Source organism: Aulostomus chinensis, chromosome 5, assembly GCF_037954235.1.
Source record: "Aulostomus chinensis isolate RoL2024-O1b breed Wild chromosome 5, RoL_Achi_v1.0, whole genome shotgun sequence".
Taxonomy (NCBI): domain Eukaryota; kingdom Metazoa; phylum Chordata; class Actinopteri; order Syngnathiformes; family Aulostomidae; genus Aulostomus; species Aulostomus chinensis.
In genome coordinates, this window is record NC_141324.1 from 29,598,873 (window position 1) to 29,625,625 (window position 26,753).

At 46.6% G+C, this 26,753-nt stretch overlaps 1 protein-coding gene across 3 annotated transcripts in view; it reads left to right on the plus strand.

Annotated features, from left to right (window-relative positions):
* LOC147262109 (neuropilin-1a-like) overlaps positions 1-26,753 on the plus strand; it is a 77,855-nt gene that overhangs the window by 22,987 nt on the left and 28,115 nt on the right. For all 3 annotated transcript variants that reach the window (XM_086204509.1, XM_086204511.1, XM_086204510.1), the window contains exons 3-6: positions 5,197-5,378; positions 12,738-12,965; positions 18,618-18,788; positions 23,035-23,201. In XM_086204509.1, the coding sequence (XP_086060635.1) occupies positions 5,197-5,378; positions 12,738-12,965; positions 18,618-18,788; positions 23,035-23,201 (748 nt within the window). The remainder of the gene's footprint in view (positions 1-5,196; positions 5,379-12,737; positions 12,966-18,617; positions 18,789-23,034; positions 23,202-26,753) is intronic.

A 26,753-nucleotide genomic window follows, 5' to 3' on the forward strand; every position in this document is an offset into this window, starting at 1 on the left:
TGTTGGTAGGGTGTCTGCTTTTAGCTCAGTAACTTGAAGGGAGCGCAAGGGATTGAAGAAAAATGTCCTCTCTCCTCTGCCTGGATCTCATTTATTTAGAGCAGCAATCTGCCGTTTTCCTCCTGATGTTAAATTCATCTGCAGTGTCTGAGCGGCGCGGCCACTGGTCGGCCTGCTTGTGGGTCGTTCACTAAAGCTTGTGATTGATGATGAACTTTTCTTGAATTTCATTGAAAAATGGCTGCTCAAACCGTTCTTTATTTTTCCAAAACCACAATGTAACGAGATTATGTTCTTAAACCTCCACGCCAGTGAGAGCGGCAGACCAGAGGCGGCAAACCCGCTCGCTAAAGCAGGATCTCTGGACCGGCTGGAGGGAGGTTCTTCAAATTTGGCTCAAATGGAACTCAAAGATGAAGTGCAAAGACTTTGGCGGTCAAAGGTCAAGGTCGCTGGGACAACAGGCACCCAGGACAGGACAGCGTAGAGCTTCAGATTGTCTACCACTCCACCGCCACAAGCTCGGTTTGAGAGGAGGGCAGCGAGACCGGCTCAGTCCTAACCAGAGTTGGTCTGGTCAGAAACCCACATCTCTTCTGTGGTTCTCAAAGTTCCACTTCTCATTTATTACATTTGAATAAATGTTTTGAATCTTGGAACTTCCTGCTCCATCCTTAGCTCGTCCAGTTCACCCTACTGACACGTCTGTTGTTCTGTACAAGATTGTGAATGAGACCAGTTACAAGCCAAACACGTTGAGTCAAACTCTGCTCCCCAGATGGAGCGGTGACTGTTTAGCCCTTGAGCAAGGCACTTGCTGTACGGACAGCTGGGTTTGGTGGGCATGAACGGCCGCTGTGATTAATGAGGGGATGCAGGAGGCTGCAGGGCTGGAGTCCGTCCTTAAGTAGAGTGTGAAGAGACAGACTCACTTCATTAAACGACCTGTCTCGGTAAACACAGAGCGCCTCCAGGACTGTTTGGTCGGAGCGAGCGAGTGAGTGAGTGCTGCCATCTGCATGCACACACACTCATTGTCACCATCCACCCTTTCTCTCTCTCTCCCTCTCCCTCTCTCCCCCATAGCTCTTATTTTATGAGCCCTGGTAAGACACAGCAGGGGGACAACAGGGACCGAGGTGGAAGTTTGATGCTGTGAATTAAAATGGTATCAGCTAAACATCTCGGCCGCCACTAAAACTTTACGAGTGAACTGGGTTCTCACGAGGCTTTTAAAGTTTTGTGAGAACACATGGAGACTAAGACAGAGTCAGAGAGGAGGAGTAGAACCACCTCCTGTTCAGATGCATGAATATTTTAGAATCAGAACAGCCTCGCCTGAGATTTACTCCGTTTGACCGCGTGGAACATGAACCAACCTTCTACTCATTGGTGATGCAGATTAAGGATCAGTTTTATTCATTCACATCCGAGCGCCGGTCAAATGAATAACCGGGTTTTCCAGACACCCGAGATGTTTGATTTTGATGTGTTAAGGCTGCCGCTGCTGCTGGAGGAGCCGCCCTCGTCTACGTCAGAGGACACATTTGTCTCTGAGGGGTTTGAGCTTCAGTCTAAGCCTGCTGGGGAGCCTCGTCTGTACTCGTTGGTTTAAGTGCTGCAGTTTTTACTTTTATCGCTGATTAATCTGTAGATCATTTGCACGATTAATCGTCAGAGCTCAAAACGGCACATTGAGATTGCTTCTCTCATAAATGACAAAAAAAACAAACAGATTCTAATATCTAAGAGTCTCGAACCAGCAAATGTTTGATATTTTGCTATTACTTGTGAAAATAAGAGTCGGATTAATGGATGAGGAGACAATCGTTATCTGCAGCCTGAGCCCAAAGCACTGGACCTGCCTCAATTGTGAGGACCTTCCTGTAACAGCGCACAAATGCACATATTCTTTTCCTCATTATAGACGGGTTCTACCTCCAGGATTCTCATCCATGCAGAGCAATCAGTGCAAAGAATGTGTTGGTTTATTCTGTCCGTCTCACGAGCTGGCGGTCAAAGGCCAGTCTTCTGGGTTCCAGGCCCGTTAGACCTGAGATGGGGGACAGATTGGCTCCTCTGTCCTCAGCTCTTCACGTGTCTCTGTGCTGTTGTGTCTCCGCTGTCCTTCCTCCAAACTGAGTCTGTATTTCTGCTGGAAAGCATCTCGTTAGACACACGTTCCAGAGGTTGCACGCATTCACACCTGGAAGCTACTGCTGACTAGCCAGCTGCTAACTGGGGGAATATCCTGGTGCTCTGCTCATCCTCCTGAGGGAACCTCTCTCTTCTCTCTCCTCCAGGAGGTCAGAAGTCAGGTTTGGCTTCAACGCTCCAACCACAAAGCTAGAATTGATTTTCTGTCTCGTTCAAGGACACCACAGCTGATATGGACACTCTCCATGTTAGCTTTAGATACCCGCAGCTGTCTGAAAGAGGAAGAGGGTCGTTATAAACACGGCCTCCAAGTGCAGATGGTCAATAACCAAAGAAACAATAAATTAAACAGGAAGATGCAACAAACTGTGGATGATGATTTTGGTGCAGCCGGCTTCCCTCAACTGTTCCTAGAATTGGTCCCAGATTAACCCTGAACATGAAGCCCTCAACTGGGCGACTTGCTCAGAGACAGAGTGACTTAGCAGCGCCGTGTCGTGCATGAGGAAGTCATGTGGCTGAGCGGCATTCTGCGGGATTAAAGCAGCTGTGGCAGGACAACTGGGATCTCTTTGTTTCTTCACTGGGGGCATTTTCATTGTGTAACTGCAGAAAATAGGCCGTATCTTGTATTTTCTTTTTATATCAAGTGACTGACATTTAATGGGGGCAGCATGCCTCAGGAGGTGGAGCGGCTGTCTGGAGACGGAAGGGTCGTTGGTTCAATCCCCTTGAGACCGCGTCCAAGCGTCCTTGAGCAAGACGCCGAACCTCTGATCGCTCCTGATGAGCAGGTTGGCGCTGAGTTTCTGACTGAAGTCTTTGGGGGGTCGAGGGAACATTCTCAAGCTTCATCCAGGAGTGGAGAAGAGGCTGCTGGGTACATGCTGTCTCCCCCGTCTGCCTTTGTTGTCTCAAACTTTTTGTAACTGCCATCATGATGACGGATGATTGTATTTGGCGTATCGGAGGAATGCGTCAAGCAGTCGCAGCAACCTGTATATCGGTTTCTGACACTCCCACACTCACAAACTGCCGCTTGGTCTTCGGCCTCTCGCTGCAGCAGCAGCAGCCGGACACACAGGACATCATTCACAGCATCTCGTGCTGGAGACTCTGAGCTTGAGTCTGTGGTCAAGGAAGCGGAAGCCTGTTATTTTGTCAGTTTGTGATATCAGTGGAAATCTGCAGATATCGATGACATGCTGGTAGCGTCATGCTTCCCTTCCGTGAAGCGCATCAGTATCTTGCACAAGCGATCCTCAGCACAGTCCTGTAGTTCCTTTGCTTTGATAACAAAACAGCCGCTCTACCTTCAGAGCCATGCTGACAGTGAGCGCGCTAACTGGCTACGAGGTTGCAGTAAAGATTCAAAAAGAACTGGAGCCCGTGGTCAAGTGCTCCGGAACCATCTGCTGCACGCAGATTTGGACTCTGACTGTCTTGATGGTCCCGTCAGCTTTCCTGTCTTCGCTCTGAACCCTGAACACGGTTCCCTCAGCAGGCTCTCCCAGCTCGCCTCTCTGGTTTTCTCACCATCAAGTATAATGAGATGTGACTCCTGTACAAGTGCAAGGATTCGGTCAGCCTGGCGTGGTTGGCCACACCCACTTCTGAGACACACGCACACTGACAGATGTGCATACTTTCCATGAATACGATACACAGCAAATACACACATCCTACAGAGCAGCACGCACTTGTGATGCTGTGCTGCGGGGCACGCAGGGGTGTGGGAGGTCCTCCCAGGCAGCAGCAGCAGAGATTGATGAAGTCTCTCGGCGGGATCACGCCGCCTCCCAGGGCTGCGACCACTCAGGTCTTCATTGTTCCCAGCCTCACCCTCTTCAGGCTCCTCCCTCTCTCACTCCTCCGTCCAAATCCTCCTGTCGCTCTCCTCGCTGAGTTCATCCTTGTGTGGAATCTATGTTCTCTCGCCGCAGCGTCTATCCCATGTCACGTGTGGTTTACACCTGGAGACACGCAGAGCTGTGGTCACATGCAGCATCTGTGGAACCAAACGGGATTTTCTGTCAATGTGCAGGGTTCTGTCCACGTCTTGTGCCCTGACATTGGATGTTCCTCATCATACGGTGTCACATGCGTCTGTGACATCCCGTCAGATATGAACATCTCCAGTCATACGTCGCTCTCCAACATACATGAGACTTTTCCTTTCGGTAGAACGATTTGACTTCCTGTTGTTTGTAGTTGGCAGCGAATCCTTCCAACCTCACCAGCAGGGCGGCAGCAGTGAAAACGCAATGAAGGTTTACAGCAAGAAAGAGTTTTTATTTATTCCATTTGTTATTTGATTTATTTCATTTGTCATTTTTAAAAAGTCACCGCTACCAAAGAAATTTTTGTTTGAATATCATGAATTCATGTTTTTAAAATGGGTACTCAAAATAAGCTTAGGCTTCAGTATGAACTTGTTTTCGGTCAAAGAAAATGGAATAAAATATTGTTTTTGTTTTGGTTTTTTTTGGTAAATGATACCAGGAAAATAAAATTTAAAAAAACTAGTTTTAGAGAGGGAGAGTGCATGGATGCATCCCAAGTCGAACCCAGCAGCAGAGTTCAAGTTTCCGAGTTCCTCCAGAGCCGCAGAATCAGCTTTTACTGGCCTTCATGACCTGTAGGGGGCGTCACTCAGCAACTGCTCACACAAACCCAGAGTCAAATGTTGCATTTACAAAGCCGTAAACCACTGACGATGTCCATCAGCGTATCAACAGCCTGTTGAACAATCAATCCAGGAAAACTATGATGTTCTAGCATCCCGTGTCAGATCTAATTGTGTTTAGTCACACAAAAAAAAAAGCTCTTAAGGGGGTTGGAACACAGCTGGGTTCAAGTTTACCTCCCTAAGCAACGTAACCCTGCAGGTTTTGCTCCTCATTCTCATGCCAGAAATGTTGCGTTTCCTTCTGAGCTGACTGGTTTTCAGCAGGCTGTTTCCTGCAGTTGTGTGTAATTGGTCAAAGTCAGGGTTTGTGTTGAACCCCCTCTAAACGTGTGTCTGCTCTCCCCTCACAGGTACGACTATGTGGAGGTTTACAACGGCGGGGACGAGCACTCTCCCATGTTGGGGAAGTTTTGTGGGAAGATTGCTCCCTCGCCCATCATCTCCAGCGGCAGCCAGCTCCTCATCAAGTTCGTCTCCGACTACGAGACCCACGGGGCCGGATTCTCTGTTCGCTACGAGGTCTTTAAGACAGGTGTGTGATTGTCCAGCAGCTGGTCCGTTGAAACGTCCCCCGACACCCAACCAGCCGCTTTTCTTGTTGCTTGCTTGTTTTGGACGGCAGCATCTGCTGAAAGCCCGAAGCAGAGCCCAATGTGATGAATGGCTTCATGGAAAACAACCAATTGAAATTCACTTGTAGCTGGGCCAAGTTTCCACAGGACTCTGCGGTTTGTTCTGTAGCTCTTGGATCAATGGTACGCACCACCTTACGACAACTGATGAAAAATAATCCGCAATGAATATTTATTTCCTTTTTTACATTTTGCAGAGGGCTGGCAGACTGTTCAGGGGCAGCAGGGGATGATAACAAATTAAAGAGAGTTGTGATAATTCTTGTCCTCTCTGGCTTAAAGGCAAATCTGGTGTTAGACAAGCTGGTTCTTATTTGCAGAGCTGTGTCATTGTTGTTTGATGAAATCTGGGAACATTGCAACATGCAGGGCTCCACATGAAGGCTCGTCCGCCTCTCTGGGACAAGTGGAAGAGAGTTTCACTTGACAAATAAAATGACATATGCTTTGTATTTTCATCGTATTTCCCACTTGTTACTCAGCTATTTGCCAACTTGAATGAGTGACAGGGACATGCTTTCACTACGCGGTGACAGCGAACGCCACTGCGGCACCAAACAGATCGTTTTCACTCCCCAAACATCCAGCACAGCTTGACTGACTTCCTGGTTGACTTATAACTGACTATTCTGGATATAAAACTTTTTTTTTTTTTATTGTTGAGTACAAGTACATCATAATCAGTTAAAAAGAAGCCACAACAATGAAACAGAAGTTGTGAAATAAATCTTAATCTTGATGTTTCTTCAGGAAACACAGCGAGAGGTTTTGTTCTCTCTGTGTTTTGGTCAAAGACGACGCGTCCCGCCTCGTGATCAGGGTCCGAATGTTGTCTGAGGTTATTCAAACAGCCTGAGCTGAACTTCTGCTGCACTGACCTCGGCTGCAAGGCAAATAAACTCAAAGACCCAGACTTCCACTGGAGGAACAGTCAGTCCCAGCTGGGGAAGGATGCTAGCAGGATAGACCCACATAAACACGGCGTGCCAGGGAAGCAGCCTCGCTCTCATGTCCTACATTTGTATCTGCTCCTTCCCCGGGGTCCGCTTGAGTGGCCGCCAAGTAGCCAGTCTCCTGTGACCTCAATTCTCCCCTAATGGGTCGCCGGGTAAATCAGATAAAAAAGGGAACAAGCGCATCTTTGATTCTCTGCTTTAGCTGTTTGCACCCCTGAGAGCAATAACCATTCACAGAATTACAGGATCCTGGAATAACTGGACTCAGGTGGGTTCACGAGGAGAAGTACTCCGTTGTGCTCTGGAACATGGAAATGCAAGTGGAGTTTTGTAGTAGAATGAGGTGTGAGAGAGTACTGAGAGCAGGATTAAAGGCCCCTTAGCTCCTCGCTCTCCACCCAGAGATCTCCAAACTAAAAAGTTGGCTCCGCTGCAAAACTTTCACTGTTTGTGTCGACTTCAATAAGAAGCTGCAAAGTGGAACTGCGAGTGATGAATGAGAGGATTTTATTAAAGTTAAACATGTAGGTCAGCTCGGTATTGACTTTGAAGGTACGTTTGTCCAGAACATGATTTATATTTGAGCTTTGATCTCCAAGTTAACGATCCGATTGAGATTCATAGACGAGAGTCAAGGTCACCTTGCCGTTCGCTCAATCTTCTTCCTCTGAAACAGATCTGTGTGGCGCTGGCGAGACCGAATTAGAATGTTAAACGCAGACCTGTGGGTGAGACTCTAACACACAAACTACGAGCTTAAGTGGGCAAATGTAATTAAACCCCTGAACATCAAGTAGTTCCTGAAAGTTCCTCTTGTCTTCACTCTTAGGGGTTACTCTTTCACTGACATATGAAATCCTGCACCTCTGCGGAACCAGTTCACTCCCGGCCAGAAGTCTTTACAACCTCTCATATGTCTAGAAATCAGGATTTCAAACAAGAGAAACAACAGAAGAATTATTTGTTTTGAAGAAGCTGAGAAAAAAGCATCAAAGTGTCCCTTTGTTGTTGACAGGAAAATTGGAAAATGCATATTGACTGAAGGATTTCTGCTCCGACAACATCATTCCAGCTGTTCTCAATTTAAAAGTTTCTTACAGTTGAGATGATTGTTTTCTGGAATTGTCACTCTGCTGCTCTGAGTAACGAGGAATGAACCGCGTCTGATAACCATGACACCGTTCAGAAGGACAGGATTAGATGAAAGTGGTTCAGATCAAATATCATCGTCTAAAGCTTAGATTTAGTCATTTCTCCTGATGGACGCGCACGCTTGGAAGGATTCCTTCGAGTATTTTTGGAAAGTTGGAAGTCTGAAAATACTTTTTTCCAATTCGATTTGTGTCATTTTAGCCAATTTCAGAGATGGATGGACAGATCCCCATACTGATAAAACCCAAAGTATCTGAAGTGCGATTCTGCTCAGGAGCTTTGTTCACCTCATATTTGATCTGCAGATGAAGTTTTTCTAATCAAACAGGATATGAATCTGAAGCACCGTAAAGGTTCTAATTTTCCTGAGCCAACATCCGTGAGTGGAACCACTGGGTGTGTTTCAGAGAGGAACGTTTGGACTCGTGTTGAGCTGAAGCTCCGTGCGCCCGCGCCTCGTTGCTACGGCTGCTGTCCCTTCCTGTGTGCGTGAAAAAAAAAAAAAGTTTTCCTGTTTATCAGCACGTCAGGCTGTTGTCCCGTCTCTGCTGGCTCCAGGACAGGACAGTGTGTGTGTGTGTGTGCGTGTGTGTGTGTGTGTGTGTGTGTGTGCGCGCGTGTGCATGTGTGTGTGCGCGTGTGTGCTGCGTGCGCGTGTTTGCGCGCTTGATTCTGTATTTATATAGATTATCAGTTGCTCGACAAATGTGTCTTATCATGTCCTCCGTTTGTCTTTGTGTCCGTATTTGCATTTCTGTAAATTATCTGGTGTGTGTGTGTGTGTGTGTGTGTGTGTGTGTGTGTGGGGCTGCAGACAGGTGCATGGGACCCCAGGCTCATTTAGCTAATGGGCTGTTTGTCCTTGGAGGCAACAGGGGTGACCTGCAAATGAGATGGATGCTCTGGTGTAGAAGAAGCGTTGTGAAACTGGGGCACCACGTGTTCCTGTGTGTGTGTGTGTGTGTGTGTGTGTGTGTGTGTTGGGGGTGGCCTCAATATGGATCCTCTACCCCCTAACAAGTTAAAAACAGCACTTATACTGGCTCAGGTAATCCCCCTGCCGTGTTGCTTCCTTCCTTCTCACCACATTTTAAATCCATTACGGTCAGAGCGCCGTGCTGAAGCCGGTTGCTCAATGGCGCTGCTGCCTGGCTCCCACACATGCTTCCCCCTCTGTCGAGACCACCCTGTGGTTTGGCCCAAATGCAGCGTAGGAAGGTCAAAAAATAGTCCATTAGATATGAAATGTGGGGCACAATTAGCGTTGGAAGACCGGCGTCCATAAGTACACAGATTGATTTGATCAATTATTCCTGTTAATCAGGTGATCCTTCATCTGAAGGAGTCAGCAGCAGCCTTCCTGTGTTACACGCTAAGACTGGCAATGCTAACAACAGCAGGGCTCAGAGCAGTCTTTGACCTCCCTGGGGGTCTGAGCACACGTATGTAAATCTTCAGCATGCACCTGAACCCCCCCCCCCCCCGTCCCTCCTCCAGTCTGCTCCACGCATCAGTCTTAAGACCGTAGCACCAGAACGAGAGGATGCTCGGAGGGCGCCAAGGCAAACTCAGCTGAACCAGATGTGAAACAACACAGCTATTTTTTGCTGTGTGTAACGGTTCTGCCCCAAAATGTAATGGCTGCCTCTCTGACCCACACGCACCCTCCACCAAGAAACACAGCCTCATGGTTTGAGTGTAATCCTGCCTACAGACCTCCTTGAAGGAGCAACATTCAAGCACCTGTGAATTATTGATAGGATTCTGGATTTATTATTTACTTTTAAGAGCTGCGTCAGGGCCCCTCAGACGGACGGTTTCAGGTTTGACTTTATCCTTTTTTCAAGTAGGAAACACAACTTCTACCCTGGTTTCTCCAAACACCTGATGGTTACTCTTCAGGCAGGGGAAGCAGATCCGATGAACCACTTCCTTACTCATCTTTTCATTCAGGTCATTATTTTTTTGTAGAATTTCATTTATCAATGTGAAATCTGCTTCGTCTCTCCATCTATCCCTCCACTTTCTTCATCTGCTCTCCCCGCCTTTCTACCTAGCTTGTCATTACGACGGGAAAATCCCCAAAACACGGCCACAGAAAGCAGTAACCCTCCATCAGATGGCAGGCTGCGTTTGGGTGTAACGATTAGCTGGAGATTAAAGATAGCCGTTTGAGCTAATGACAGCTGCTGCTAAAGCTCAGGCCCGGCCGCTCCGTCGTCTGCTGACCGCTGAGTGATTGCAAGTGAGTTCTGCAACTATATTTACTCCAACTTTTATTGCTGGTTTCCAAACCAGAAGCACACGTCTGGTACAGTTGAGTGAAGGCTCACTGATAAAAGGATTATTCACTGAGACGTTGTACTGCGTGCTGTACTTACTGCAGTGGTGGAGGAAGTATTCAGGTCAGAAATACTAAAGCTCAGAGGGAGCGTCTCTGAGTGGTGCAGGAACCTGGAATGGGTTCTTGAATGTCCTGTTCCCTTATCCTGAAGTGTGTGTTAAGATATTTCAACATGTCATTCGACAGTGTTGGATATGTCACTGATAATCCCCGAGGTCACGGACGTTAAATGTCACCACGCCATCACGCGTGAAGCTTGTTGACGCTCTCTCGGGGAAGTTTGCTCACAGCTGAAGCTACTTTTCTGTTTCCAGCGCTTCTATTCACTCCTCAAAAATCTGTTTCATGTTTAAGAAAGAAGAATTATCTTGAAGGGAAGTCTGCTTAAAGCTGCATTTTCTCTCCTATCTGCTGTGTCCTACCAGCTCATCCCAACCCTAAACCCTAACCCGTCCCTCCCCGCCACCGCCATTCGTCACGTTAACCTTTTAATGACTCCACCTGTGTCAACAGCCACGTCTCCGCTGGACTGAGTGTGTCTGTGTTTCCATGTATTTATGTGTGTGTGTGTGTGTGTGATGTTTACAGGCATGGTCCAATAACATGCAGGTCACATCTGGTCTCACACACACACACACACACACACACACACACATACCAGTCATGCCTGTGAGGGATACTTGACCCTGCTCCACGCCGCACACCCGCAGAGATCCCTCACTGTCTTACAACCTCCTTTGTGTCATTTTATGGTGAGTGAGGTGTGAACTGCCTGCAGGGCTGAGTGATGCAAACCGGCACCGAGGGTTTCCACGAGGGGCGTGGACGGCGTGGAGGTGACAGAGGAGAAAACCTCCAGCCGTAGCCGTCGTGCCGGGGTCTGTCTGTCCGTCAGGACACACCCATGTTACAGGATGATCTGAAACCTGTCATCCAGACTAGCATGTGAGCTGCTCCTGATGCGACCTCACTCGTCTCTGTTGTGATTTAAACTCACGGTTCTCCTCGACTTTATTGACCCAAAGGAATGAACTGATGACGGGTAAAGGAGTCATTTCACGGAAGGTCGGGAAACTCAGAAAACACGCTGTTGTTCAGCCGCTCATTTCCCAGTACAAATTGATGAGGTCTTTGCTGGAGCATCAGGAGGTGGATGCTGTGGCCAAAATGCCTCTCTCAAAGGGAGTACGTCAACTCAGAGGTCTGATGCATCCCGTGCTGAGGCTCCAGAGCCAGCAGAGAATTACTCATCGCTTGGCGAGATGTGACCAAGATAATCGGCCTCGTTCAGCCAGAATACCGCCGGAGGACAGGAAGTCTCTGAACGGCAAAGAGAAAAGTCCAAAAACAAAAGCGAAATGAATTGATTGAGCTCATTCAACTTTTCTAATGTCCTGGGAGTAAGAGGGCTGTCTGGTAACCTGGAGGGTGGAGGTTTGATCCCCGGCCTTGAGGAAGCCTCTTCAGCCCCTCATCTGCGTGGCAGAGCCTCCATCAGCTTTCAGTTGCACTCAGGTAGAAAAAAAGCACCTTCCATATTAATGCATCTGGTTTACCAAGTCCTGTTTATAATTAGCAACATCATGCGTGGCAAATGGTGAGATTAACGTCAAATAAGAGCTGTGTAAACACAGCTGCTGATGTCATCACGCAGACGTGTGGCGTGTGCTAATGAGAGCGCGAAAAAAAATTACAAATGTCAAAAGGTGCAAAGCAGCTGCGAAAGCGCCTCACAAGTTACAACTAAAACCGTTTAGATAAACAGTCAGGTGGAACAAGTACGATGGGTGGCTGCTGAAATTTCAAAATAAAATGTTACTGGTTGCATGCAAACTGAGGTTGCGTGTGTGTGTGTGTGTGTGTGTGTGTGTGTGTGTGTGTGTGTGTGTGTGTTGAGCATGATCCGTCTCCGTAAACAGCCTCTGTGAGTCTGCTGGGAAAGTCAGTAAATACCAGTGGAAGCTCCCAGTCACAACACAGACGCTCCAGCTGGGGAGGGGCCCGATCGCGGTGCGTCTGATTGGATGGTGATGACATGAGTTTGTCAATAAAACAAAGGCTGTGTTCTTGGGAAGTCACCAAATGTCAAAGATCGCCCTGGGAATGATTTTATCAGTTACAGAACGAGCTGCTGTAAACATTTTTGTTTTTGTTCGCATTATCGGAGCTCTGACGGGACTCGTGCTTAAAAAAAATCATGAAATGCTGAGCTATTTTACCCAGAATTCACCATTTTTACTGACAACCCAGGTCTTAAAAGTAGAACAGAGAAAGTATTTGCTGCAAATGCGTCATACACACATGAAAATTAAAGGAATTGTAAATAGATAAAGGTTTGCAGAGAAGCTTTTATTTTCTTTTATTGTGCAAGAAGGACAAAAAAGTATTGATTTGAAAAATACTCACTATTTTTTTCTTTTTCTTTTTTCCTCCATGTTTTTTTTCTGCTTTGAGTGTGAAAAGAGCTGTTTGAGCTCACGGGGAAGCATGTTATTACTTCAGCGTTGTAGAGTTGACATTCACAAGCCAGTGGGAAGAGACATTCTCAGCTTTTATTTTGTAGCCATCGGGCCGATACAGATGTGATGTGCTCTGTAGGCTCACTCCTGCGGCTCGTTTTCTAATGAGAAGAACAAATGTCACAATGATTAGACGCCATAGTTGAAGTGACAGTTATGTGGGAGCATGTTGCGACCCCCCTGACCTCTGACCTCTGTGAGTTCACAGCGCCGACCATGTGAGAATTTGTCACTCTTCCCAAACACAGCTCGACACTTTAAAAACCCATTTTTATCTCCGGCCCGCAGGTCCAGAATGCTCCAGGAACTTCACCGATCCCAGGGGTGTCATCAAGACCCCAGGCTTCCCCGAGAAGTACCCCAACAACCTGGACTGCACCTTCATGATCTTTGCCCCCAAGATGTCAGAGATCGTGGTGGAGTTTGACAGCTTTGACATGGAGCCTGACACCACGCCACCGCCGGGAGCGCTCTGCAGATACGACTGGCTGGAGATCTGGGACGGCTTCCCTGCAGGTGAGGGGGCTTTGGCTCGGGCTGGGGGGAGCATGTGGCAGACAAGTCTGCGGAGGCCATAAAGGAAATATTTATTACATTCAAGTCAAAATTCAAGCAGATGTTGGATGAGTCGACGCCAGCGAAAGGGATGACTTATCACTTCTGTGTCACCACTGACATTTTAATTAAAAACTGTTCTTCGCGGTTGTTGGTACCCAACAAAGGTGTTTTCTTAAGTGTGTCGAGTTTGATTTACGGGCCTGGATTAGGCAGCCCCTTCACGCAGCAGATATTGCAGCCCTGCTATCTGGGTAGTGCGCTAGGCTCATTCGGTTTTTGCTCCATGATACACAAAAAGCTCAAACGTGTATTGCTGAATCACAAAAAGTGTCTGTTTATGCACAATACCATGAAATAATGTTGGAAGAGTCCAGCAACAAAAAAAGAAGGAAAGAAAAAAAAAGAAAGGACCTCACAAGTTTAATGTATGAGGAGAAAAAGCTGATCAAAGGAACTGATGGAGAGTTCAGCTCGTAGAAGAATGGTGCTTTGAGTGACATGCTAACTTTGGCATGCTAACGTGCTCACCATGACCACGCCGGCTTACCGATGCCAACCAGATGCAACGTTGATGATGCGCACCACCGGCGTCTTAGCATGCTGACGTATGCTAATTAGGACTGAGCTCAAAGAACAGCTGAGGCTGATGGGAACGTTATAGATTTGTTGATTTTTAGTCACAAACCAAACTATTGGACGCGTTAGGCGAGGAGCTCAGGAGGCAGAGTGTCTGAAACTAATTTCATGGCAAATGCATCCAATAGTTGTTGGCTGGATTGCCTCTCTGAAAATAGGATGCAGCGATTGATGTAGGAGATGAGGAGGCGGAGGGAGGTGGTGGAGGGTTAAATATTTGAGGCAGCGGAGAGATGAGGAGGATGAGAGGAGCTCAGGGCGGCTTCCCCTGCAGATGTTGACAGAGAACAGACAGAGATGCAGACGGAGACATGTGGAGGTGAAGGGAGCGGGGGATGGAGGAGGAGAACAAAGGATGGATGTCTTCCCTGCAGGTGGGACAGGCTGGGATTGAGTGATGGAGGCGAAGGAGAAGGCACAGGTGAAAAATAGGCTGGGAGACGACAAAGTGGGAGAGCCAGAAGGGATGGAGCTGTAATTTCACTTCACACACCAGATGAGAGCCGTGAAGCAGCTCAAGTGTTGACAGTGCACTCAAAAAGATGCAAGTCAGTAAAACTTGTGACCGGAGAAAGGTTTTATTTCCAAGTCCAGAAGTTGTTATCTTGCGAATACAAAACATTTTATGTGTGTTTGTGAATCCAAAGCATGCACTCGCCGTCTCGAGGACGAGTCTCACTCTGAAATAAGAACCGGTGAGACTTTTATAAACTCTCAAGAGCTAAAAGCAACACCGTGTAGCTCCTCCAGCTCGGGACAGGTAGCGGGTCTTCAGCTGGAGTCAGCGTTCTCGTGGCTCAGTGAGTATTTGAGGGCTGTACCGGGCAAAGAGTCTGTCGAGGCACAGTTCTGCTGCTGTTAGACCCCGTAGCTTCAAGCTAAATATACCTGGCTGGCTCTTTCTGCATTCTTGAGTCGCCAAGAAGTGAAGGAGGGAACAAAACCATCCTAGTGAGCTGAGGGCCGTTTGTCAGTCCTTTTAATGACTAAAATATCCTTTTTGGTTTCGCTTTAATACATTTTTATTCCAAAAATGTTTTTTTAATCTTGCAACAAAACGTCTTGTTGATGCAGTTTCACTCTCAAACACACTCGGTTCACAATCATAAATGTGTGACGACGATACAAAACTAACTGCACACCTGGGGGGGGAGGCTACTAACCCAATGAAAGATCCTCCACCAAGCAAACATTTGGTTCACAGCTCGTCGTTCCTTCACAAGCCACATTTGGAGAATCGTCTCTGAACGCATGAAGGACAGAATGCTCGCCCCTCTGTTCACACCCTCCCTTCGTTTGGACACTATTTCTCAGCTTCCATTGTTGTCTAATTAGCCGTAGAGCGTGCAGATAATGGTGGGAGCTACATACCTTAAACAGGCTTGTGGATGCTGCCAGGATGCCCACAATACTTGCTGCTGTGCCCAGAGCGTTGCCTGGTTTCTGCCAGGGAGGAGGCTGGCTCAGGAGCACCAGGGACAGAGACTGGCACAGGTAGACAGACGGTGACATACACTTTAAGGCCCTGCCAGCATACATCACATGCCAGGGCTCTCCCTGCTCAATGATCTGTGTGTGTGTGTGTGTGTGTGTGTGTGTGTGTGTGTGGCTGAAGCCTTGTATTCCCGTGTGTTTGCTAAATGAACATGTGTGTGAGCACAGATAACAAAGCCCATCTGAAGCAGGGTGAAGACCAGGATGTAGGTTTTCATCCCATCAAACGCAGTGGTACTGCTAACACAGACAGAAAACATTCCCATCATGCACTGTTGTTGTCTTTGAGAGATGTAAAGCTCCGCTTCAAAAGGACAGCGGAGTCCTTTGATGATATTTCTCTGCAGATTTAATTTGACCAAAAAAAAAGGTATCTTTGGCTTTTTTTTGTTGTTGTTGTTGTTGAAAACATTTGTGTTCTTTACTTACAAAATATCTCCCACCACAGACTGCAGCCTGTGAACAGTCCACACTGAGAGTAACAGTCTGAATATTTGGGATCATTCCAACATTGTCGCACGTTATTATTACGTACGAAGCTGTGAAGGACAGCCAGTACTGCCACTGCACCCAGGAGAAGGTGAACACATGATAATTAACCCATCATCTCAAGGCATCTAAGCTCATTTTCTGGTGATAATGAGTTATTGTTTATCTCATTATCCTGGGGGAAAGAAATTACAAGAAATTCCTCCGGTTTTCTTGAGATATTAATATCACCAACCCTTCTGGAGAGCACTGCTGCTCTCATGATAGCAAGGTAAATGAAGCCGTTATCACAAGTTTAGCATAACAGCGTCAAAACAAACTAAACACAGCCGTTCTTAGAACGAGACTTAAATAAAAATATGACCTATACACCCCGGCAACGCTTCATTATCTTTTTGCTGCCTGTGGAACCAGTTTCTCAACGTGAAAGGTTAAAAGTAAGCAAGTAACAATGTTGTAATATTGCAGTGCTGCTAGCTCGTGCACCAAACGCTAGGAGCTCTCAAATAGCTCGGTTGCTAACTGTAAACAAGCTAGTTTATTGTTTAGTGAGCTGGCTGGTGTACGGACAATGCTAACATCCACGTAGGCAGTTTGACAAAGTATTCAAGACTTAAAAAAAAAAACCCTAAATATTCCACTGCTCTTGACACGACAGGTTTTAAATGAGTGTAATAGAAAAATGTGATATTTTCCATGAAGAAACAAAGCCGAAAAAAATGGTCTTGTGATTTATGTGACTTTGAACGTCTCCTTTAGTTGTGTGACACTACTTCCACTCCAGATAATAAGAGCAACAATACGTGGCTGAAGACTCCCCAAAAACCAAGATCTTGCGTTCAGATTTGTCAAAATGTTGCTGTTATGAAGCTTCAGGCTGCTTTTTTTTTGGTTTTAGTTTTTTTTTTTTTTAAATTGTTGCCGTGATACTTGAACAGAAACATTGTTCACGGTGTCTGGAACACTGGAATGTGATCTTCTGTTTTTCCCCTTGTTGTTTACCTCGGATTCGTCCATTTCTAAAATGAATGTAAATGTAGCAAAATCGCCGGTAGCAGTTTTCCATTTCAGAGCCGATTGCATCACCGACACGCAGCCGTACAGCGTAGCCGTTTTACACTGCTGATAAGGATGAAATAATTCAAAATATAATCCGTCACAGATTGTCGACTACCAGCTTAGAACTGTAACTGATAAACATAATCCTCCATTACCACAGCTCAGCATCGCTGTGGGATTGCCTTGTGCTACTGGATATTTTGCCTCTAGAATATGAAGGAAACGGTTAGAAATCATTTTTGCAGCCTGTATGTTTTCATCCTGGACTGAGCGTTGGGTTGCTTGAGTCCTCAAGAGGCTGCAGATAGAATATCACCATGAAACAGGAGGCACCACAAGCCTGGCGTTGTTTTGCTCCGATAAGAACAGGATGAAATGGCCGGCAAAACTGTGGGCAGGCGCAGACGTCAGCGGCGTTCAGACATGAGACGGTCTGTCCCTCTGCCGCATGTATGAAAATCAGCCTCCTGCAGGAGACGTTTGTGTCTCTCGTGCGTTTCCATCACGGTGGAACCTCGGAGCTGCAAGCTGAAACAATTACAAAAAAACAACCTGCCAATTGTTTGGAAAATCGGCTTCACTGCTGTTTTTGATATTTTTCCAAACTCGTCGGAGACTTTTGTAGAAGTGTTTTACATCAGGCACACGTGCTGAAAATAAGCGGTTAATTAGGGGACAGTGGTTCAGGCAGTTATTAGAGGCTGAACACAGAAGCAGGGTTGGCATAAACAGACTGTGAACAGCAGCCGGGCTGCCCCACAGCAGCAAATATTATCCATAATGATGTTGTTTGACATTGTACTACTTTTCCGTTAGGACTGCGCGATTAATTGAAATGGAACAAATATTGCGCCTTCCTGCAGTTTGAAAATTGCGCTGGACCATGCTGCGATTTCCATTAAGGCCTGACGGTGAGTCAGACTTCCATTTCAGATTAAATCGAGGGCTCCTGCAGGGGCGCCCTGCCAGCGCGTGGTCGTCGACAGGCTCCAGCGTTGTGCGACGCAGAGCCCCACAAACCTCGCATCGTCGTTAAAAAGTCAAGTTATTACAATTTAGATATTATTTTTCGAAGTAGTGCAGAACTAATTTTTTTAAACGATCCCTTGATCGTGTCCCTTAATGCTCCTTTCCTCTTTAGTGCTCCATAAAACAGTTCCACTGAAGGAAGCCGTATTCACTGAGCAGCGTAATGAAGCCACATGGGTGGAGCAGCCTGAGAGGTTCCTGTTGAGGGATTTATTGATATTGGGGATTGATAAGGATTGATATTTGGATTTATTTATTGATTTTTTATTTTTATTTTTTTTAATGTACGTCACATACAAACCAGACCTGATTTTTTTTGTTCTGTTTGTTGGTATCTTACATCATTCGGTCCATAAAATTGTATGATTCATCAACAGAATATATTTAAAACAGACTGGAGCCCCTTTTATAACAGCAAATGAAGCTTTTTTGATGTGTGGAGATATCAGGGTTCGTCTTTTTACCCCTGATGCAATCTTTTATGGAGAGAGGGAGAGAGAGAGAGAGAGAGAGAGAGAGAGAGAGAGAGAGCGCGCGCTAGTTCAACATGTTGCTGAGCTGAGAGTCTCTGCTGCGGCGCCGCCTCTATTCCTGTGTCGGAGGTGACACATCTGCTGTGAGAGGTGTGAGATTGGAACCGAGCAGAGATCAACAGCTCTCCCTGACAGCTTGGAAGAGAGCAGATTAAACAGACGCAAGTTTTGAAGCTTAATTTTTTTAGGCGTGTGAGACTCATCTGCTGAGACGGTGAGAACATGAAAGAGGGTGAAGTGAATATAAAAGCACCGATTAAGCTGGTTTTCTCCTCCTCTGCTGCATCTCTCTCTCCCTCTCTCTCCTTTTCCTTTATGGCCTCATCTCTCCTTCACACTAACCCTCTCATGTCCTCTCTCCTCCCCGCAGTGGGTCCCCACATCGGCCGCTACTGTGGCATGAACTCCCCGGGCCGTGTCATCTCTTTCACCGGTATCCTGTCCATGACCATCACCACGGACAGCGCCATCGCTAAAGAGGGCTTCTCCGCCAACTACACCATCCGTGAGACGAGCCTCCCCCAGGGGACTACAGATGAGGGTTAGCAGCTGGATAGCGATGAAGGTTGAGGGGGTGATGTGATTGGCCGGATGGTTTTAGGACAGTCCTGGCTGGCTTCACGATTGCGCCTCAGATTTTAGGCGATGCGTTTGAATGTCCTTCAGAAGGATGTGAGGCCAGAGGCAGAGACAAAACCTGCAAGCAAAAATCGAAAAAATATTCCGAGGGTCTTGAAAGATTCGAGAAAATGTTCAGAAACACTGGTCGGCAGTTTGGAAAAAAAGAAAAACTCTCCGGGAAAAAGTCATTTGAGGCACGGCTGCTTTCAGCCTCCCTGTAATTCCTGGCATGTCTGAGGCGCGTCGCTCTCTCAACTTCAAATGAGTGGATGAATAAAAACAGCTTTTATTTCATGTTCTCACAATCAGACAGCAAACTGCCGTCAAACATGCCAACTCTTTGCTGCAAGCGGTCAGCGTACGAGACGTGAGATGTTTCCTTGTACCGGGCCCATGTGACCACGCCCACTCTGTCCAGCCGTGTGCTTGACCTGTTTGACCTTTGATCATGAAGCAGCTTCCACAACAGCGAATTTCACGTTTCTTTTTCGACTTGCGAAGTTTTGAAAGAGACAAAACTCGCAAGCAAACGTCTGAGCGAAGCTGGAAATGTCTTCTTCTGTTGTTGGGTGTCCTCCTCACCTGTTCATCGTTTTTGCTGGCTGTGCATGCAAGAAATAAACCGGCTCATTGAAGAAAAGAATCTATTTGGTATTTTTCCTGTGAGGGATCCCTTCACTGGCTGTTCTACAGGATCCTGGTCCGCAGGCCGTCGAACGTCCGCTCAGGATGAAACAGACACTTGAGGACGAAGAAAGAATGGCGCTGCTCTCATTTCATAGCTGCAGCTTCAGATTTGATTCTGACAGAGACGCTTTTCATCACCCTGGCATCTCTTCAACTCTTGTTTATGTGAGCTGAACGATGCTTTCGCCCGATTTCACGCGTCGGGGTCGTATCGTGAGACGAAGCGCGTCGGGATGCTGCTCGTTCTCCCGCTTTACTTTATGATGGTTTGTGTCCACATGTTCTTTGTCTGCGTCAGCTGACGGGAGCTCGTTAGAAGGCCTGTAGAGATTTAAGCTACGTCTGTTTTTTTTGTTTCGTTTTGTTTTGTACTTTATACTCCACCACCCCCCCACCCCCCGCTCTCTAGGAACGTGCACAGAGGTCAGTGTAGGTGAAGGCTCATGAAGGCCGACAGCGTCCCTTTGGGGGAAATTCAGCTAAAATTCCACGTTTTGTTCCTCCGAGCTGATATGTGAACACTTGGAGTCGTCTGAGTGTCGGCGGCGTGCTGCAGCTGGAGGAAGAGCTCAGGCAGCTTGTTTGATTCCTGATTCCCCACCTGAGCGCGTGTTTGCCACGGCCAGACGATGTTGGTGTTTGAGCTGCCTTTGCAATCAAAGACCAACATGAACCTCGGGTGTCAACGTTTGGACGCCCTCTTGGTGTATGAAGCGCGTCGGTGCTGCGTGTGGACGGTTGGAAAGAGCGCTGATGTTTGACAAAACTCTAATTATGTCAGCTTAAATGCCACACGTACACATTTACCCTTGTAAAACTAAGCTAAGAGGATTAAAGACTTTAAAGAGTTGTGACAGGCTAAATTACATTGTCTTTTTTTCAAAAGGCTACAACCCATCTTAGGTTAAAACAGCTTTTTTTCATTTTAAAGTGATATTTACATGAATAATACATCTCTAAATGCTGGACGAGTCCATTCAAGCGTTTCATTTTGGGAGCAGAACTGAAGGGAAGGAGTTCAGGTCGGCCCGTCAGGCCTGCTGTGAGGAGGAGGGGAGGTTTTGTCATGAATCAAAAAACATTGCCGTGCGAGGCCAACGCAGCTGGGTGATACTTCCAAAGGCTGTTTCTATGAATTTTCAATACAACTTGTTGGCAAACTCTGAATTAGAAGATTCAGGCCCAGAAATTCTTATGTTATCAAAACCATGATGTGTATTAAAAAAAAAACCCTCCTTCTGCAGTCTTTTGGTGACGTCGTAAGCAAACATTCCTGCCAATTTATCTGCAGTTATTTGAGGAACTTTGAATGATGTTTGTGTCCGTTTGGCAGACACTCTGTCTCCAGGCAGCACTCCCACACACACACATACACACACACACACACACACACACACACACACACACACACACACATTTCCTCTTTGTCCACCCTCATTCACCAAGCTGGAGTGGACTTGTAGATATGAGTTTGTCCAAGCGCTGCTTTCAGAGGGTTTTTTTTTTAAGGCCAAAGTAATCGCGGATAATCTGATTTGACGGAGGAATGCAGTCGCATTCACTTGAAGTGACAAAGGAATTGAGTTAAAAGAACAATATGTTACATTTTAAGCAGAACAATTTCAAAAACTTCATACATGTAGAGTTATGTCCGGAGATTGTCCTCAAGGTCTCCAACAACTCAAACCCATAAAAGGAGGCAGCAGCTTTGTGGGTAGAGGCTCCGTCAATGGTAGGCTAGCAAGCTAGCATTCCCCGAGCTAACCTTGCTTGGCTCATTTCCTCTGAATGAGATGAAACAATTTGTCTCGGGTTCTGTCAGATTCATCATCTGCTTTGTTGGTTCTTTAGTTGTGTTAATTAAAGACCCCTAGTGGCAGGAATCTCATACTACACATAAAAATGCCGCTTCTCACCAGTGTGATGTGAAGAGCGAAACAATCCAGACAGAGAAAATCTACAGGGTGTATTATAACTACACGATATGTAAACTAATCCAACCACAAACGTGATGCTAACGATAGCGGCTAGCCCCAGTCTTTTAACCGTAACTTCTGCATGTTAGCTTCTTCATCACCGTCATCGTATCCAAGCTCACGGTAAACAAGCTGCAAACGAACTTCCTCCCCACGTTTGTCCCCCGAGCGCTCAGAATGTTGAACACGTTTTCGTGAAACTTTTTCCAGGCTAAAAGTCCTGCTTGGTATGGAAGCCTTGGGAGGAGCAGTTAAAGTAAGTGTAGATTTGTGTATTCACCTGTTCGTCTGTGCTTGAGTTCGGCTGCTGCTCCAATGAACAGATTAATAATTTCAGTAATTGAGTCATCTCTTGTTTTTGGTTCTTGCTTCTTAAAAAAGAAGTGCTCGTATTCTCTGCTCTCTATCAACTGGATGAATAGTTCTTTAATTGATTTCTTCCATACCTGCATGTGCTTCTGTGTTTGGTGGGAAGATGGAGGGAACGCCACTAAACGGCCTCCAACGACACCACACAGGAGCGGTTTCTAGTGACCCTTTTACTGCTGTGACTGATGCCTAACAGGGAGCTTTACAACGTCTGGCTGACACTCCAGTGTCACTAGACATGCTGGGGGGTGTGGAGCTCTTGATCCACAACAATAACAATGATTACTTCCACATTGGTCGATACTTTCAACTTCAAAAACTAATTTTCAACAAGATGTGTGTGTGGGAAGAAGAAAACCCCCGCCGCCCTTTCAGTGTTCTTTCTGTTAAACTCTCTTTCCTTCCAACCAGCAATATTCATAGCTGAAAGCGAGGTCACATGTCTAAATGTGTAATTCCCTCCAAGCGCAGGCGGACTCGAGCAGTTTTCTTGCGACTGGTTAAGATGAAGCTTCTCTCCAAATCAGTAGTAGCAACAAAGCCAATTGTGCTGGCCTGTGCTTGGAGGGAATAACAGTGAAAACTTGTTGGCTGCAGACCACGACGACGAGGGGAATCATCCTCCATTCGTCATTTGGGCCTGTAAAAGTGTTCACCTCAGTCGTGACCAGTTTGAACCTCCTCTCCGGAGCATATGTGGCCATGCTTGCTGCTAGCCAAAGAGTGGGAGAACAAGATTTCAGAACAAAAGTGTAATTACTTGTGGTAAAGTAACTAATGGGAAGTGATAAGTACATAAAGCTGTAGATGCACGACACGACTCTCAGCACGATCCCCTGTCAGTCCTTTAGTGTTGCACCCTCAGACGCTCCGTAATCTGGTAGGACTGCAGTCAGAGGGGTGAAAGTCTTGTCGTGTACCCAAAGCTTTAGAAGTACAGAGCAAATTGAGTAATGTGGTACTCAACATCGTGACACAAAATAGCGGGGGGAAAAAGGATAAAATATCCAACTTGTCGTGTCGTTTCACCACCTCGTCACCAAGTATCAGCTGTCACAGAGGAAATGTAATCATTTCAGTGAAATATTTCAGTTTTGAACCCTCGTCGGTGACATTTCTTCTCTGTACCACCAGATTTTGCCTGCATGGAGCCGCTGGGCATGGAGTCTGGTGAAATATCCTCCATGCAGATTAGCGCCTCCTCCCAGTACAACTCCAACTGGTCCCCTGAACGCTCGCGCCTCAACTACCAGGACAACGGCTGGACGCCCTCGGAGGACACGGTCCGGGAGTGGATACAGGTCAGGGATGTTATGAAAGAAGGTTAGGAGGGATTTCTCCAAATTAGAATGGAAATTATGTCACGCTGGTCTCATTTTGGAGTCTGAGCTCAGCATCGGTCGCGTGAGGAGAAGCGCTGTTCCTCTGTTTGAACTTCCATTGAGATTTTGTTCACATCTGGTCAGAATATTGTTCACTCATTTGCAACACTTCTACGCACGATACAGGGACATAAAAAACATAAGTGAGCATGCATTATTTATTGAACCCTGCCTCCGCAGCACAGTTTCTTATCTCCTCTGCAAAGCCTTAGCGGTCACCATTTAGCAAGCAACAGTTGGTAACACAAAAAGGGTATTTTCAAGTGTTTCATTGTGTCTTTGTGAAGAGATTCGACTGCTTATACAGCATTCATATTTCACATCAAGGGAGCTTTTTGTCCTCGTAGGTCAGATTCCTTTTTGCACTGTAAACTCTTGAAAGTCCAAGTGAAAGAAAACAAACCGAATTTGGTCTGAAGACGAATTTAAATGTTTTGGCACCGCTGAACCAAGTTTGATTGATGCTCACACAAAGCTGTTTGTTCCTGAGTTCTTGAACACCGCCTGGGAAGCGCGCAGTCCATCATGTTCAGCTAAAATCACCGGAACTACAATGAGATTTGTTTGGGTTCCTTGTGGCGCCAAAATATCCGACCTGACTGAAAATCAGGTCATTTGTGGGAGAGCTACACACAGTGTTCTGGCTCTCACATACTTCGGCTTTGTGACCATGCATGAACCAACATTTTCTACTATGATTTACACAAGTTTTACAGCCGGTATTTAGGTGTGGCTGGTGTCCAGGACTGTCCCATTGTGCAAGACAGGAACTCATAGAGGAAGACTCACAATGCTCCTCGCAGTAAGAGCGTACCCTCACTTCCTTCCTGTGGGGGTTGAAGCAGGAAGAAGACAGGAAGGCAGCCCCGGTGCTATATTAGTAATAGTGGCTCTCTATTGTCTGTCTGGGGACTTCTTACAGCTACTGGGCCATTGTGGAGTCCTCTGGGACATCAGGACGTAATGACAATGTTTTAATGGAGGTTAATGGGTTTACAGAGAAAGGAGAGAGTTTAAATTTACCTGAAAGTCATTCTCAGACTTGACAATTTCCCCCCTCTCTCATCTGATCTCATTTATCAGCTCTGAGCTTTTAAACTGTTGTGTGACAGCTGTCACGTGAAAGTGATTCAGTTCGTGATAAACACTTTGTGACGTGTTGCACTACTTTACCGGCTAGCTTTCTAGCTAGCAAGTGTGACTCAGTGGTCAGAATGCTTTTTAGCTCGTTGTGTTAGACTTTCAAGTTCTCACAACTAAGGGTCTTGATCTCTCAGACGGATGTTTCCCCTCCTGCATCCCTTCTTTGAGACTCCAGCGTGCAGAAAGAGCCGGCCACGTATCCGTAGCTTGAAGCTGTGTAATTACAGAAATATTTACATCTCCTTCCTGGAAACGTAACAGATCTTTCCACATTTTCTTGCACCGACAACAAGAATGTGAGTCGTTTCTCACAAGGAAAGTGAAGGCACGTGCTGGATGGAGCTGAGGATGTGTGTCTTAGCTGCACTTGCTAGGGCTCCATCTTGGCCTTTATACCAGCGGTGTTTTCCCACATCTTCTGAGACTGAGGAGGTGACGACACCGCCTGACTCCTGTGCTCACCAGTCACGAGATTTACACCAGCGACCTCTTGGACGCCGCCAGGTCCAGCTGGGCTCTTCTGGTGTTTAAGGAAAGTCTTCTTGGCGGTTGGTGCTGAAGTGGCAGTGGAGCGTCCCCCTGCCACGGTGATTTATACCCTCAGCACATGTGCTGCTGCTCTCCCCCTGAATCCGTGAGGCATTTGAGTTATGACTTGTGTGGGGGGGGTTTGGAGAACTTTCCGTGTTATTTGACGAAACGTAGTGCGTGGCCAGCAGCACGGTTGGCTCAGGCTGGGGTTTCCATTCATCTTACTTGAGACGAAAATTATGACTTAGTTAATTCTTGTGTGCCTGCCTTCTCTGCTGGAAACACCTCTATTATTCATTTAAAGGCATTTATATTTTATTGATGCTATTTTCAGGTTACTATTCACAATGTTGTCGGGGTGATGTCACCCAGTGGCAATTTGGATGGCGGCAGACAGTGAGCTCATCATCTGGCTTCATGATGAATCTGTAATCATATTTTGCTCGACAGTGACTCATTTCATCTTCATGCTGGATATTTTGTAACGAAGTGGAAAACCCCTCTGTTATTGGGAAGCACATTTTCCCCCCCAGAATGGATGGAAATGACGTCCGCGCTCAAGAAAGATACAAAAAATGTAGTTGTTCTGCCGTAAAATCCCCAAAGTAAAAAGATGAGGGCAGTAAAAGAGAGTTTGAGCTGTGGAAATTGAATTTGGTGCTGCTTTGCTATCGGGCAGAATTAACTAATTGAGTTGGTTACTCAGTCAGGATCCGGACTGAACCGCACCAGCAGATTCAAGCGTCCAGTTGAAGCAGCATCAATGCTTTGAAGCGGTTTCATCATTTATGAGCTGAAGGAACACATGAAGCGCGTTACTGCGTGGAAACTCAGTCACTGGGTGAAGCTTTACAAGCGCGAGCAAGTGGGCTTGTTATTGACAGCCGTAATGGAAGCCCAGGAAAGGCTTCCTTCCCCTCCTGACTTCAGGTATTTATAGAGGTTTTGTCTCCAGGATCTCTTTGACGCCATCAGGAAGAGCACGTCAGAGCTCATCTGGAGAAAACATTTGGGCCTCGTGTGAGCGAAGGTTGTTGCCAAAGCAAAGCAGGGAGACTCAATGACAGCAGAGAGCGCTGAAGGGTCCCGCTACCCATGGAGGAAGGGACGACCTCGTGCGTGGGGCCTGTCTGAGCGTTTTTCACGTCTGTGGAGAAAGAAGTCAAGTCAGGGTGCTGCGCTAGTTTCATAACATGTAAAAGGAGAGACAAAACCGTGCTGTCAGGCATCAGTGCCCTGAAATTAACATCTATTTAGTCAGCTTCAGGTGTTGGATTGAAAAAAATACCTCAGATATTTCTTTGCATCGTTGTTTGCTGTCGTACACGTATGAGTCTCTGTGCGTTAGCTGGCGCCCTCGCTTCATTCACTGCTGACACTCGGTTCCGTATGCAGGTCTCACGTTGGCTGCCAGTTATTTGTGTAACCACGGAAGACACACGACCTTTACGTCCCCCTCACAAGTATTTAGTTCCGACCTCAACCTCAGGGTGGTGAATAAAACTTTTCAAGGCACACTTCTGCTTTTGTGAGGCATTTCACTTTTGGAAGTGTTCAACTTCCGCCGTTCAAGTGCTGAGCTCAGTGTGAAACGGTCCGTGGGTCCTGTCGTGTGAGAGCGTGCAGCATTTGGTTGTTTTTGTGAAGACAAAGTTGTGAAACTTGTGCAAACATTTCCTCTTTTTCCACTTCCCCTCAGCGAGACTGCTGGTGAGAATGGGCTGAGTCTCTTATCGCTCACTATCTCTTCTATAGCAGCATCCTGTTTTGGCAGGAAGTGACTGTTTTTCCTCCTCT